Here is a 13,956-nt window from a genome sequence, read left to right as displayed (position 1 = left end):
GATGTGAAACAAAGAGCAAACCCTATGCAGAAACAAACGGAAAACACTGAACTTGCTTCTCTGCTAAGTAAATAATTTCTCTGTAATTCTGCCATAAGAAAAAAAGCATCTCTCTAGACTGTGGTGATGCAATACCTTTATATAAGTTTTCTGTATCCCAATGGTTCATCCCTACCTTCCCCACTCCTATTCCCAGTTGGTTTGCCCCAGACCCAAGCTGCTCCCCCGGTGCTCCCTACATGGTTGTTCTCCTCCCCTTGTTCTAGCTCTTTCCCTATCAATCGTCCATCATCTGAAACCTCCCAATTTACCCTTATATGGTCCCCATCAATCCCCCGAGACCCTACCCCTCTAGATACCGCCCCCTTTGGAAATCCCCTAAACCTCGATGCCCCATTGGGGCATGTGATCCCTTTCCCTCCTCCCCTTGGGGCTATTGGCCCAAGGAAATGTCTATTCTCGTCCATATCCCTCCCTTTGAGATTTCTATTGCTCTCCAGTTAAGCCATCCCCATTGTAACACCTCCCTTTATAAGAAGTTCCCTGGAGCTGCTCGAGGCTTGTCTCCTGGGAGTTGCCTCCAATAAAGTTGGGTTATCCCGTGTGGCAAACCTCCTTGCTACTTTTTATCCTCTCCCTTGTCCGGACTGCTGACAGCCACTGTGCCTGGAGCTTCAGCTCCCCTGGGCAGAGCTGAACTCCTGAGGAGCAGCTTTAAAGCCAAGAGCCTCCGGCTGCTCCCCACTCCTGTCGCACACTGCAGGGGCTGGCCTGGGCAGTGCTCAGTGGCGGTCATTGCGACACTAGACGACATCCAGAGGGACCCGGACAAGCTTGACAAGTGGGCCCATGGGAATCTCATGCAGTTTAATAAGACCAAGTGGCAGGTGTTGTACCTGGGTCAGGACAATCCCCAGTATCAGCACAGGCTGGGGATGAACAGATGGAGAGCAGCCCTGTGAGAAGGCCTTGGGGGTGCTGGGTGATGAGAGGCTGGACATGACCCAGCCATGTGCACTCACAGCCCAGAGAGCCAAACGTGTCCTGGGCTGCATCCAAAGCAGCGTGGGCAGCAGGGGAGGGAGGGGATTCTGCCCCTCTGCTCTGCTCTGGTGAGACCCCACCTGGAACACTGCATCCAGATCTGGGGTCCCAGCACAGGAAGGACAGGGACCTGCTGGAGTGGGTACAGAAGAGGCCACCAAGATGGATTAGAAGAAAGCAGCACCTCTCCTGTAAGAAAAGGCTGAGAGAATTGGGATTGTTCAGCCTGGAAAAGAGAAGACTTCAGGGTGACCTGTAATACACCTTCCAGTATGGGAAGGAAGCCTACAAGAAAGACTTTTTACAAGGGCATGTAGTGACAGGACAAAGGAGAATGGCTCCAATGTGAAAGTGAGTAGGTTTAGATTAGATATTAGGAAGACATTCTTTACTGTGACAGTGGTAAGGCACTGGCACAGGTGAAACCATGGATGCCCCATCCCTGGAAGAGTTCGAGGTCAGGTTGGATGGGACTCTGACAACCTGGTCAAGTGAAAGCTGTCCCTGCCTACAGCAGAGGGGATGGAACTAGGTGATCTTTGAGGTCCCTTCCAACTCAGGCCATTCTGTGATTCTATGTTATTTCTTGTACAGTATTAGACCATTCCTCATGCTTTTTGTTCTGTTTCCCCAACAGAAGTTTAGAAGTTATGCCTGTGTGTTCGCTTGTTTGAAAAGCAGTCACAGAAGTGGCCCAGCATAGGGGGTTTCTGCACAGCAGCACACCAAAGAAAATAATTTTCGAAGAGTCTATTTCAAACCCTTTGTTTGGTTTATATTAAACATGCAATTAACTCTACTGCCTGAACAAACTGACAAGAAAGCTCAGAAATTAAAGACTTACAGAATCATCAAACACGAGTTCACAAGTCAGTTTCTGAAACAGCCATGAAATTGGCTTAGAAGAATAAAAATCATCTGCCTCTGGTTTTCCTTTTCCTTGAGCTGCCTGTATTGGAAATCTAGCAGTGGGCAGAAGTGGAGGTGTGAATTTGCAGTGCAGTAGCTGCTCCAGACCTGCTCCCTCAAGGGACAGTGCTCTCCTTCCCCTCTAAGCGTGGCAGGCATGGGAGGAGCTGCAGCCTACATGATGCACATGCACATCTCCACTCACCATGGGCAACCACGGGCTGTGATTTTCCTAACCAGAGGCAAGTTTCTCCTGCAGTTCTTGTTTCTCTGGCCTTCTCAGAAGGCTGGGCAATTCTGAACATTGCACCTCTGTGTCCCTTGCCCATGCAGCTTCTTGGATCATTTGGTATTTATCTAATCTGCAAAACAGCAGAGCAAACAGTGCTCTTCAAAGAAAGCTGTGAAGGCCTAAGAGTCAACAGTTGCAGGAGCTTAGCAGGGACATGATTTGCAATCAACATTTCTCAGTCTCCCTACCACTTTCTTACAAGGCAGCGGAGAAGAATTCTCATGCCTCCCCCCCTCCACTTCTATAATGATAACCTATAGGGGCAATATCAGCAAAATTAAAATGTGGGCAGTAATGTTTATAAGTCCTCAACCAGGTAAAAGGTGGAAAAGAAGGGACTTCCCAGCCTATTCCCAGGTCAGTTGTGAGCTAACAGCAGCAGAGAAGAGATTCAAAGCACAGTGTTAAGCAAAAGACTGGAGATGTAAATGAGGTTGCCCAGCTCCAAACAGTGGAAGAGAAAAGTGCAGAAGCCCTGCCTGCATTTAAGGACTGCTCAACTGCAGGACTGCAGCCTGGGCTGATGTGCTATTCCCCCCACCAATGCTGTCTGGGGTAGCAGCACTTCAGACATTTGTCCTGAGCTGCTGTCCCTGCCCTTGCTGTGCTACACTCCCCTTCTGCTCTTTCCCTTCCAAACTCTGCACCAGTGACAGGACAGGCTTCAGGATGCAGGGGAAAGGGTCAGGCATCAGTCAAAACTCCCCAGCCCTATGACTAAAGGTCCTCCCACCTTCTGTTACGGGGCACGCTGCAAAATGTAGGTCTCACCTATTCCTAAACAAATGCCTCTTCCCAAACTAGCATCTCCCTGCAGTGAAGGTACCCCATATCAGAGAGCAACGTTATGCTTGTGATCCCACTGGGCAGAGACAACAACAGACACTGCTGCCTGGTGTACTTCGTTCAGAGAGGAGCACCTCATCCAACACACGGACAACATAAAAGAGGTCATTCGGTGGCATGAACAACAGTGCTGAACTCCAGCAGGTCTGCAAACACAGAGGCACTTGCATAAGGGCCTGTACTAGTCTGTGAAGCTCCCTGCAGAACACTGCTGTGCTGACCCTCACCTGGTAACAAAGGAAGGGAAAAAAGATCCCCAAAAAACAAACAAAAATACTTTTCCCAGCATGGAGGATGGGCCCCTATTTCTGAGGACATTAAGATGTCCACTGTGATACTTTTCCAATCAGCACTTACTTCTCAGAACTACTCACAGCACCCCTGCTTGCCCCAAGTAATCACTTCTTTCTTTTTAACTTGCTATTACAAAACCAAGTTTGGACATTGAGTGCCAGCCTGTCCTGGGCTCCTGCGGGGGGGCCCAGTCAGGGAGAGAGAGCACATGTCCAAAGGTCTGGTGTCTCTGAGGGTGGAACATGCCCACAGCTGCCCAAGGAAGAGAACAGCGGTCTCCCCAGGCCATGCCCAAATGAATTCATCTCTGGCCTGATCTCCTGTGCTAGCAAATTCTCCTGAGGATGTAGGCAAAGGCACGGGCTGCAGGGAGCAGACACAAGTCTCTGGGTACAAAGAACTTACCCCGCGCCCCAGCCCCTGCTGTTGCTGCTGCGATATCCACCTGAGCAGCCAGCCTGGCGCCCTGCACAGCACTCCGCCTCACCTGGGAGAAGTTCAGCCCATTCAGTGGGTGGCACTGCTCTTCTACTTTCTCCACAGCACCCGTTTGCTTCCTCAGCCGCTCCGCTTCCTGGGCCAGGAACAGATCCAGGACGGGCACACCTCGCGACTTGATGTCTACCTCTGTCAGAGAATTCACCATCAGCATCACCCAGACCGGCCTCTTCCGCTCCCAGTTGCCAGCAATGGCGTTGAAGAGGTAGTCTGCATACAGCCCTTTGCCCCGCTGGTCTGGGGTCATCCAGGATGGCATCATGAGCTTGACATACTCCAGGTGCCGCTTCAGACGGTGGTAGATGTCACGGGGCAGCACATCTTGGAGGTTCTTCCCCTGTGGCAGGAGTTGGCAGCTGGTGAGAGCTGAGATGGTGTAGGGATCAGTGAGGTCCAGCTCAAAGTACACGATGTGGCTCTGCTGGAAGGCTTTCTTGGAGTTCTCTGGGATGAAATCCCAAACACGTGTGTATGGGACATGGATGGTGCCAAAGAAATAAGATGGGGGATCTCTCTTGATTGTCCACAGGAAGGAGTTCAGCTCATTTTGCTGGGAGAGAGGGAGACACAGCTGAGTAAGTAAACACTTTTACACCAGGCCACTGCAGCAGAGGGCTTAAGGAAAACATGGTGCCAAGCCAGCAGGTCACCTGGCTCAGCAGCTTGCCAGCATGGACTTTTCCTAAAGTGGCTTTGCTCACACAAAGTCCTCTTTGACCATTGTTTTTCTCAGGTCTTGAGGTAAAAATTCAATTTTTGTTAATAAAAACATAAGAAGATTGGCTTTGGCTTTCTCCTCCTGAAAGGTAACACCGTGTCTTCTCAACAGTAATACCACCTGATACATCACCTGGGTATTTACCAAAAGCATCAGCAGAGCACAGCCCTAGCACACCATGATCCAGGCATAACACCTACCCAACTTCTGCTTTTTCTCAAGTCAAAAATTGGCATCACTTTGCTGAAGCAAAGCAGGACAGCACGATTTCTATCACTTTCACCTCTCAATTCAGCACAGCAGTGCAAATCAAAGAAACTGCTGTGACAGTTAGAAGGTGGCACAGCATCATGGGTGAAGTTTCCTCTTTGAGTATGCTGGTTTTGGTTGGGGTGGAGTTCATTTTCTTCACAGTGGCTGGTATAGGGCAGCATTTTGGATTCATACTGATAACAGTGCTGGTAATATAGAAATGTTTTTGTTATTGCTGAGCAGTGCTTGCACAGAGCCAAGGCCTTTTCTCATATCGTATGACTGCCAGCAAGGATGCTGAGGGTGCCCAAGATATTGGGAGGGGATACAGCCAGGACAGCTGACCCTAACTGACCAAAGCAATATTCCATACCATATGGCATCATGCTCAGCACAAAAAGCCAGGGAGGGCAAGGGGAGAGAACAGGGGACATTCAGAATGATGGGATTTGTCTTCTCAAGTCACTGCTATGCATGATGGAGCTCTGTTTTCCTGGAGATGGCTGAACATCTGCCTGTCCATGGGAAGTGGTGATTGAATTCCTTGTTTTGCTTTGCTTGTATGCGTGACTTTTGCTTTAGCTATTAAACTGTCATTATCTGAACCCAAGACTTTTCCCACTTTTACCTTTCCAGTGCTCTCTCACATCCCATGGAATGGGGGTTTAATGAGTGTGGTGCTTGGCTGACAGCTAGACACCAAGAAAATGAGTGGCAGACAGACTTGCTGGAGCAGGTAGAAATAAAGTTTTGCACATGGCAGAGAGACACACAGTCAAGACCCCTCACAGCCCAGTACTCTTTCTTGAGTAGCAGACAAGAGCATGCAATACCTTGGAAAATAAGGGAAAAAATTCTGCAGGCCAAACTTGTCCTGTGGTTTCATGGTATACACTTGTAAACACAGAGGAAGAAAAAAAGCTGCTTTCTTTAAATTAGCTTTTAAAATCTCTCAAAACCCACAGCCATCAGAAAGACAGAATCAGATTTAAATTTGTTCTGCTGGAAAATGTACCTCACAGCATCACCTGGGATATCACAGGGTTGTGGTGCTCCCACAGGACAGAAGAGCAGATGGGACAATACAGATCCTGCTTGAATCCTTCCAACTCACTTTACACCAGCAGCAGGCACAGCCTTCATCACCCACAGCACCCACTGCTGCAGCAGTACTTACTGGAGCAATGGACACAAACGGTGTCTGTCTGCAGACAGGAAGACGTAGCCTTTACATGTCTAACTAAGAGAACAAGCTTCCAGATGCACTCAAACATCTGGTCAGTCTTGAGCCAGCAGATAACTGTAACCTCAGCACTGAGGCTCACTGTGCATGTGTGCTGATCTAAGAAGCCTGCCTGACTGCCAAATGCAGAACAGGCTGCTTGGAGGAATTTACTGGAAGCACATTGCCCATAAATTTCTGACACTAAAGACTCAGGGTCATAAAGGTTAAAGAGTGCTCTGCAATGGCTCATCCCAGACAACCTTCTCCAGCAGCTCTGTACATCAAAACCAGGCCACAGATCAGGCAGCACCTCAGTCCACTTTACCTGCATGGACTACACAATATAGAATATCCTGAGCCGAAAGTACCACACGGGGATCACCGAAGTCCAACTCCTGGAGCTGCACGGGAGAGCTCCAAGAATCGCACCACGTGCCCAAGAGCATTGCACAAACCAGCTATATTCCAAAGGGCTCTTCAAACTGTTCTGCAGCATATCAAGAGTCTGAGGGATACTTCAGACCCTGGCCAACACCTTTCTACAACTCCATATCCTATAGGACAGTCCTGGAATGCCTGAATTACAGAACATAAAAATTCTCCTGAAGACCATGGGAAGAAGAGAGAACATGAAGAGCACCAGGAGGTACAAAAGATACAGGGTAAGAGGTGAATAAAATTCTAACATAGACCTGTGAAGAATACTGAAGAATGAATATGCAAAGTAAAAACAAGAGGGAAAATGAGACAGGGTTCTTCCCTGACATCAGTCAGAAGGGGAAAATGAAAGGACATGCCACTGTGGTGAGAAATGAACTGGAAGTAGTGGTCAGGCAGCAAGGAGGAAGGACCAGAAGTGCTGCTTTGCATCTACTGCAAGTATAAAGACAGGAGGCACCTAGGACAGGCATGAGGTTAGGAGGTCAATACTCCTTCTCTTCATGCAAGTCTGATCATGTATGTGGGAGTGCACAAAACCAGCTATGACTGCAAGGAATTGTACAGAACAAGTGGTCACCAGCCAGCTTAAAATTTCAATTCAGCTCCTCAGTAAACCCAGCAAGAAGGCTCAAGCCCAGATGACTGGTACCAGGCTTTAATGTGATCATCAGCGCTGCTCTGGACTACTACACACAGCACAGCTAGAAAGGCTTTTGGCATTATACTCTTTTTTTTTCTTTTTTCTCTGCTCATCCCCGCAACTTTCATAATCAGATTCTGAAAGCAGAGTAATGCTGCCAGCTACCACTGGAAATAAAGCAGGCCATCAGGCACAGAGTACATAAAGACTTCCTTTAAAGACCACAGACAGAAGAAAGCAGGCTGAGACATAGCAAAAATTTTCACACAGACCTCAATATAGATGTTCCAAAGCAGAGCCGCTGAGCACTCTTGCTGGCACTTGCATGTCAAAAGGAGTAGTCAGGATCTCGGGAAATCACCCCAAGCACCATTCAGACCTTTTTTCACAGAAAGCTTGGAGCCAGCATCAGAGGACAGAGAAAGCTGAGTTTCCCACCACTGACTGGAAACTCCCTGGACCCTGCAGAACCAGTTTCCAGGTACCAGCACTTGTTACCATCACCAAGTGATGGCACAAGGGATGCTTGCAAAGCTCACTCTGCCTCTAAAAAGGTGGCACTACAGCTGCTCCAGACATGCTAGTGCCTCACACTCCTTTGGCATCTCCTTTTCCTTCAGAAGTGGAGCCTGGAGTCCAGCACTGCTCTGCCTCCATGCCAGACCCCTGCAAGCAGCCTGTTACCGCTCTGTGGGAGAGGGGAAAGGGCAAAGCCTGGGGTCTGCCTGAGCAGGTCTGTCTTCCCCTGCTGCACCTCTGGGCACTGTCACCTCCCTGCCCACCTCCTGTAGCTCTCGTCTGTCTCAGTACAGCTTCAGAGAGGGAAAAGCAAAGACATCATTTCACCCCAATACCATAAAAGGGAAGCTGTTAAACAGTGCTCTAGGTGGCCATGAAACAGCTCAGGAGTAGTGCCGAGGCTTGTTCAGCATCACACCATACACCCTCACTGTGGCACATCACTTCCCTGAGAGCATGCAGTAGATAAAAGTGCTACCACTCCATTTTCCTTTGCAGTAGGATCCTTTAACACAGCTGTTGCAACAAAAAAAAAGGTGGTTTAAAACAAACAAGTTACAGTCAAAGTGCTGTCCTGGAGGCTTATGGCAGCTGGGCTGTACAGCTTGAGGAATTTCAGTTCCAGCAGCATAACAACAAAAAGGTTCATGAACAGATCAAGATGCATAGATGCATATTTGTGTCTCCACTTTACAATTTACAGGTGGTACTCAATGCACCATCACAGGAAAAAGCCCTGAGCAAGGAGAAAGAGCAGCAGTCTCAGAAGAGAACACAGGCCTCCCAACTTGCTGCCACACCAAAGTCCGAGGAATCATCAGATCAAGGTATTTCTGAATGCTCAGCACTATGGCATGGTGCCTTCTCCTCTGCCTTACCTCCCCAGGTGAAAAAGCTGACACTGTCACGGAGAACACACTGGAACTTGTGGGATCCACTCCCTAACACGGGATTTGGAAAGCCTCCTTCTCAGCGAAGGCTGCAGAGGGGACAAACTCCACTGTCCACTGAGGTGCAGTGGGGACACATAAGGACAGACAACATGACAGGACAACAGTGTCAGCCATTGCAAAAATTCTGGAAAAGCATGGTGCACATTGAGAGTATTTCGTTGGGAGCTGAGGTTCCTTCTTTTTGATTAAAAAATCCCAAGCCTCAGATTTTGTTTGTTTTAATGAGCCCCAACATCTTGCTTTTCCAGCCCTATTTTTAGAAACATTAGAGGATGCAACCTGTAGTCTTCAAACACACAAATACTACTGCATTTGTCAGATATCATGCACCACTTCAAGCAAGGCAGCAATGATTCTTCTGGAAAAGAAATGCCAAAGTAGATCAGAGAAAGCATCATATTTTGTTTTTTTCAGAGAAACTATCTCAAATTGGGCTGAATGATGTACTAACAAGAGTAAAATTGGCAAACATCCAAAAAACAATTCAGAAAAACACCAGGAGGAACAAAGAATTCATCTAGAGACAGTACTCCAAACATGTAGAAGAGCATGGGAGTATAAAAAACAACACAAAAATGTAAATATGGACAGTTGTGATAACATGGGGAATGAAGGCCCAGAGGGAAAAGAAAACTGTGGTCCAGAGACTGAGGAACTGGATGGGAACTCCAGACATGGACAATCTACACTTGCTCTGCTTCCTTCTACATGAGTTCTGTTTCCTTCCATCTTCTGTTTCATCTATGCAGACTATACCTTTCAAAGCACAAAGTTTCTAACTCACTGTGCAGGTAGGTGCCCTCTGTGGCTTCACTGTCCTTCAAGAGCTCTAACATTCACCACTTGGCCTCACAGCTACACCTTCCAAATCTCAGCCCAGAACTGCACTGTTTCTCAACCCACAGTATTCTTGTGCCTTATTTTTTTTGCTTGCTACAGAAGCCAAAGCATGTGGCATGCAGTATTTCACCCAGGCAGGCAGCTCTATAACCTTCCCTATATGGCTTTCTCCCTCTCTCTTATCTATCCTGGCATCATATCTTGCCATGTTTCTTTATACCTAATCGAGGCAAAGATTTTACTCACCACGTTATGTGCCCATGCAACGATGGTAATGCATACAAAAATGCCAGCCACATTTTTAACAGTATTTCTCTTGAGCTTTCACCCAACGGCATTACTGTCACACTCAAACTCAGCTTAAGACTTAAAGCAGAACTTGCTTGGGGATAAACACTGCACTGGCTACAGCTACTAAAAAACCGCATCCAACGTGCCAGAAATGAAAAATAAAGTTTTTAACCAAAAAGCCACAGGTTAAGAACAGACAGATGACTTGCTCTGCTGAAGGGCATATATGGGGAAAATTAGCCATATAAATTAATTGGCCCTCTATCAGGAACAACACATAATAAAATACTAACCAACTACAACTACAAGCATTCCACAATTAATCCCTGAATTCTGGCTTTGATTTTTCCAGTACACTCCAATGTTAAGCAAAAAGAAAGCAGTACCAGACTACATTATTTAGTATATGGAACACAAGCCAAAAAGATTCCAGCATACTTCATTTTAAATTAACTGTTTTCTATGTCTTTCTTTTTTTCTAGAATGATGAGGCACATTGTTGGTTGTATCTTTAAGTATAATTTGGAGTGACAATGAGAAAGCCCTCTGAAGTATTGTAGGTCCATTCCTTAAAATAGCAATTTCTCTCTTTCAGGCAACAGCACACATATTTCTTTCATGGCAGAGACCTAGGCAACCTGACAAAAAGAAGGAAGTTAGATCTAAAAGAGGTAAGAAAAGGAATCCTAGAAAGAACTAAAGTGAATTAAAAAGCCATCCGTGGTGATGCAGAAACAAGATGGTGTATTTTTCCTAAGGAGTTGATGTAAATATTCATAAGGATAAACTCAACAGCTTTGTAAATAAGGCAGACGATGCCATTTCTAGACATTGTGGTTACTACCACTGTCCTAATGACCCTAGGAAACGGCCTGCCAATTCCAGAGCTACAGGTGGTCTCACATTTTAATGACAGAGTAATCAGCAGATAATGATCTATCATTAACACATTTCACCTCCAGTCTTGCTAGTTACTGGCAGAAGTCCACTCAATTGTTCCTGAGAAAAAATTCCTGCATGTCCCACCCAACCTGTGAAGTTACCCGTTTCCCCAAGTATGACTTATGCTCAGGCTCTCAGGAGCTGTCCTCTTTGTCCTTGCTCTCACTAGCTCCTTGCAGTAGTTTCATACCAGCCCACAGGCTTTTGCACCTCATGCCCTCAGGGAGAAGGCGCACTCACTCCAAAGGCTTGACGTGGCTTTATGGCAGTGTCACAGCTGGCCACCTACAAATCCAGTTGACAAACTGGTTCCAAGCAAATTGTAAAAACACCATCCCTCAAGGTAGGGCTAAGCTCTGTTTAACACAAACTCAGGAAGACACCTCCAGTGAAGCACATGTAGCTTGGCATATGGCTGATTCAATAATGCCCTAGATCCTAGAAGATATCCGGGGGAACCAGCATGCTCCTAGAGGCAGGAAGGCCCCAAGACCAAGGGCTACGTGTAGGTGCATGAGCAGGTGAGAGAGAGGAGTGAAGTCACAGAGCAGACCTTCTTCAGTTGCAAAACTTTCTCACACCTACCCTGAAGTGAGCCTGCTGTGGCTTTGGCACCTCCCCAGTGCAGCAGGTCCGCACTTACTTCTAAGGGCTTCCAGCTTCCTTAAGGGCTGTGCTGGTGGAGTTAACCCTGCCTGGGAGGGAAGCTGAAGTGGTGGTACACATATCCCAGAAGCATGTCAGGTCCAAGCAGATGCCAAGAGACAGCACAGATGGCCTGTTAATACAAAGTCAGTTCAAGAAGGCTTTTCCTACATGATTTTTGGTACTTTTATCTCAAAAGCTTCAACGACTTTTTCTGATTTTTCACAGAAATGACAGACACCCTCTACACATGCTTCACACTGGCCGTAACATCACCCCTTTCTTGCAGCCGGGATCCTCTGCTGTGCTAACCACCCACCGGAGCTAAGTCAGCGCATGCTGCTCCTGGCTACTGCAGTCAAGCTGCTAAGTTTAGGAGACGAGCAAAACCTAAATAATGCGTAACCGCGTTTTCACTCCAAATGGCCATTTGCTGCTCTGAACCTGTTCCAGCATGCTCGGCGTTCTGCAGTGGGACTAGGCGGTACCCTTGCGTGGGATGGTGGCTACAACTCAGTCCCGGCCAGTCTGCTTTCTGGCGACAGGCACAGCTCCTACTCAGCGCAGGCAAAAGATCCTGCTGGGACTCACCCCGGGGTCTTCCTCTGCCGGCACGCTCTTCCGTCAGCACCCAGGGATGGGTGCACGGTCCCAGCACCCTGCGCACAGTCCCGGGTAGCCAGCGTGCTGCTCCCGAGCGCCTGCCGCCCGAGCTCCGCGCACCGCGCCCGCCTGACAGGGACTGAGCCGCGGATGAGCCCCGCACACCGCCCCCTCCCGTCACCGCACCCCGAGGGGACCAGACCCGCGCCCCCGCGCTGCCGGCAGGGCGGGGCGGACGGCAGCGCACCCCGGGCAGGAGGGCACCCCGGGCAGGAGGGCACCCCGGGCAGGAGGGCACCCCGGGCAGGGGCGCACCCCGGGCAGGGGCGCACCCCGGGCAGGAGGGCACCCCGGGCAGGAGGGCACCCCGGGCAGGGGCGCACCCCGGGCAGGAGGGCACCCCGGGCAGGAGGGCACCCCGGGCGGCACTTACCTTTCTGCGGAGCGGACAGGCGGCGGCGCGGCCGTGCCGGGCTGTGGCCAGCAGGAGGAGGGAGCCCTGCAGCAGCAGCAGCAGCAGCAGGAGGCAGAGCCCTCCGGGGCGCACCATCCCCGCGCTGCGCGCAGCCTGCGGAGCGCGGCCCCCTGCGGTTTCTCTTTGGCCCCCACACCTTTCCCTGCTTCCGCACCTCCCGTTTTACTTCTTTTTCTTTATTATTTGACTTCTTTTGCCTCGTGTTTTTTTTTTTCCTTTCCTCTCCCTGGTTGTTTTTTTTTTTTTTTGGCCGTCCGACTCAATCCCAGAACCCTCGCAGGAGCGGCCCGGTCCCCCTGCCAAGCCCTGCAGTCGCTGCCCCCTCCTCTTAAAAGGTCGCATGCGGGGCGGGGGGAGGAAGGGGAGGGCGCGGGGCCCGTCGCACCGGGGGCGGGCGATGGGGCGGCAGCGGGGGGGTCCCGCAGCCGCCGGCCGGGCAGTGCCACGCAGGGAACTCGCCTGGCCCCGAGGGGCTGGGGCGGCCGCGCCCCCCATCCCGCAGCTTTCGGCGAACCCGCAAGGAGTGAAGCACCCGGCTCTGCCGGCCCTGGGCCTGCCCGCCTGTCTCTGCCCTTCCTGCTGCTCTCTTTAAGTGAATATAAAATGGAAGATCATGATTCTTCACAAGCCTTGTTATTGTACGTCGGCTTGAACTATTTTGACTCCTTGTTTCATGGATGGCCATTCCAAAGTTGTGTGTCCACTGTGCTTTGCACAAGCAGTGTTCACAGCATCACCGAATATTCAGAGTTGGAAGGTCCACAAGGACCATTGAGTCCAGCTCTTCAGTGAATGGCCTATACAGGGACCGACCCTGTGACCGTGGTGTTACTAGTACCATGATTTAAGTGTGATCCTTGTGTATCATTGTCTCTAATAGTGAAATTCAGCCGTTCGTGCCAAGGAAGCTAATATTTAAATCCTCACAAAAGTACACCTTGCTGTTAAGCACAGTCTTAAAAGTACTGAGAAAAGCCAGAAATACACCAGGTTTTAATCCAGAGCAGATTAAAAGAATGAGCTTTCATAGCTCTCAAAATACTCAGTAGGCTCCTCCTGATAATTTTTTTATGGCATGTGTCATTAATCGACATACAGCAAAACTGTTAGCACTTTCAAGGCTTACGCTGAGTAAACCTTTAAAGTTAGAATGCTAACAATCTGTGGCCCACTAAGGTGTATGGTGCTATTGTATGGAACACTCCCTCCTGCATTATCCCTGCTTGTTTTAATTAAGTACTTCCCAACAAAAAAAGCCAAAATCTATTGAAGCCTTAAGTAGAAAGACAATAGAGGTCAAATGAAAGGGAAAAGGCATGCTACTGTACAAAGCAGTATCTGTTTGTTTAAGTAGAAGAATAAGGTGTTGCTTTTATGCAGTTCATTCTCCATGAAGAATTTTTCCATCTTTTCTCAGTATTATTATATATAATAATCCATGTTACCTATTAATTTAGTATATATTAGTAATATATACGATTATATTAGCACTATATATTATATAAATATATTAACCATATATGCTATTC

The 13,956-nt window shown here is 48.6% G+C and overlaps 1 protein-coding gene across 3 annotated transcripts in view; it reads right to left on the bottom strand.

Annotated features, from left to right (window-relative positions):
• TRABD2A (TraB domain containing 2A) overlaps positions 1–12,730 on the bottom strand; it is a 78,934-nt gene extending 66,204 nt beyond the window's left edge. For 2 of the 3 annotated variants that reach the window (XM_069001172.1, XM_069001173.1), the window contains exons 1-2: positions 12,386–12,720; positions 3,873–4,433 (exon numbers count right to left, since the gene is read on the bottom strand). In XM_069001172.1, coding sequence (XP_068857273.1) covers positions 3,873–4,433; positions 12,386–12,502 — 678 coding nt within the window. In that variant the 5' untranslated portion in view covers positions 12,503–12,720. Of the gene's footprint in view, positions 1–3,872; positions 4,434–12,385 lie in introns of all 3 variants that reach the window. The other variant, XM_069001175.1, reaches the window with a different exon arrangement.
• Between the last annotated feature and the right edge of the window lie 1,226 nt (positions 12,731–13,956).

The sequence above is a fragment of the Aphelocoma coerulescens genome (assembly GCF_041296385.1).
Source record: "Aphelocoma coerulescens isolate FSJ_1873_10779 chromosome Z unlocalized genomic scaffold, UR_Acoe_1.0 ChrZ, whole genome shotgun sequence".
Classification (NCBI taxonomy): Eukaryota; Metazoa; Chordata; class Aves; order Passeriformes; family Corvidae; genus Aphelocoma; species Aphelocoma coerulescens.
The sequence above is the reverse complement of the archived record's forward strand: the minus strand, read 5'-3'. Positions and strand labels throughout refer to the sequence as shown.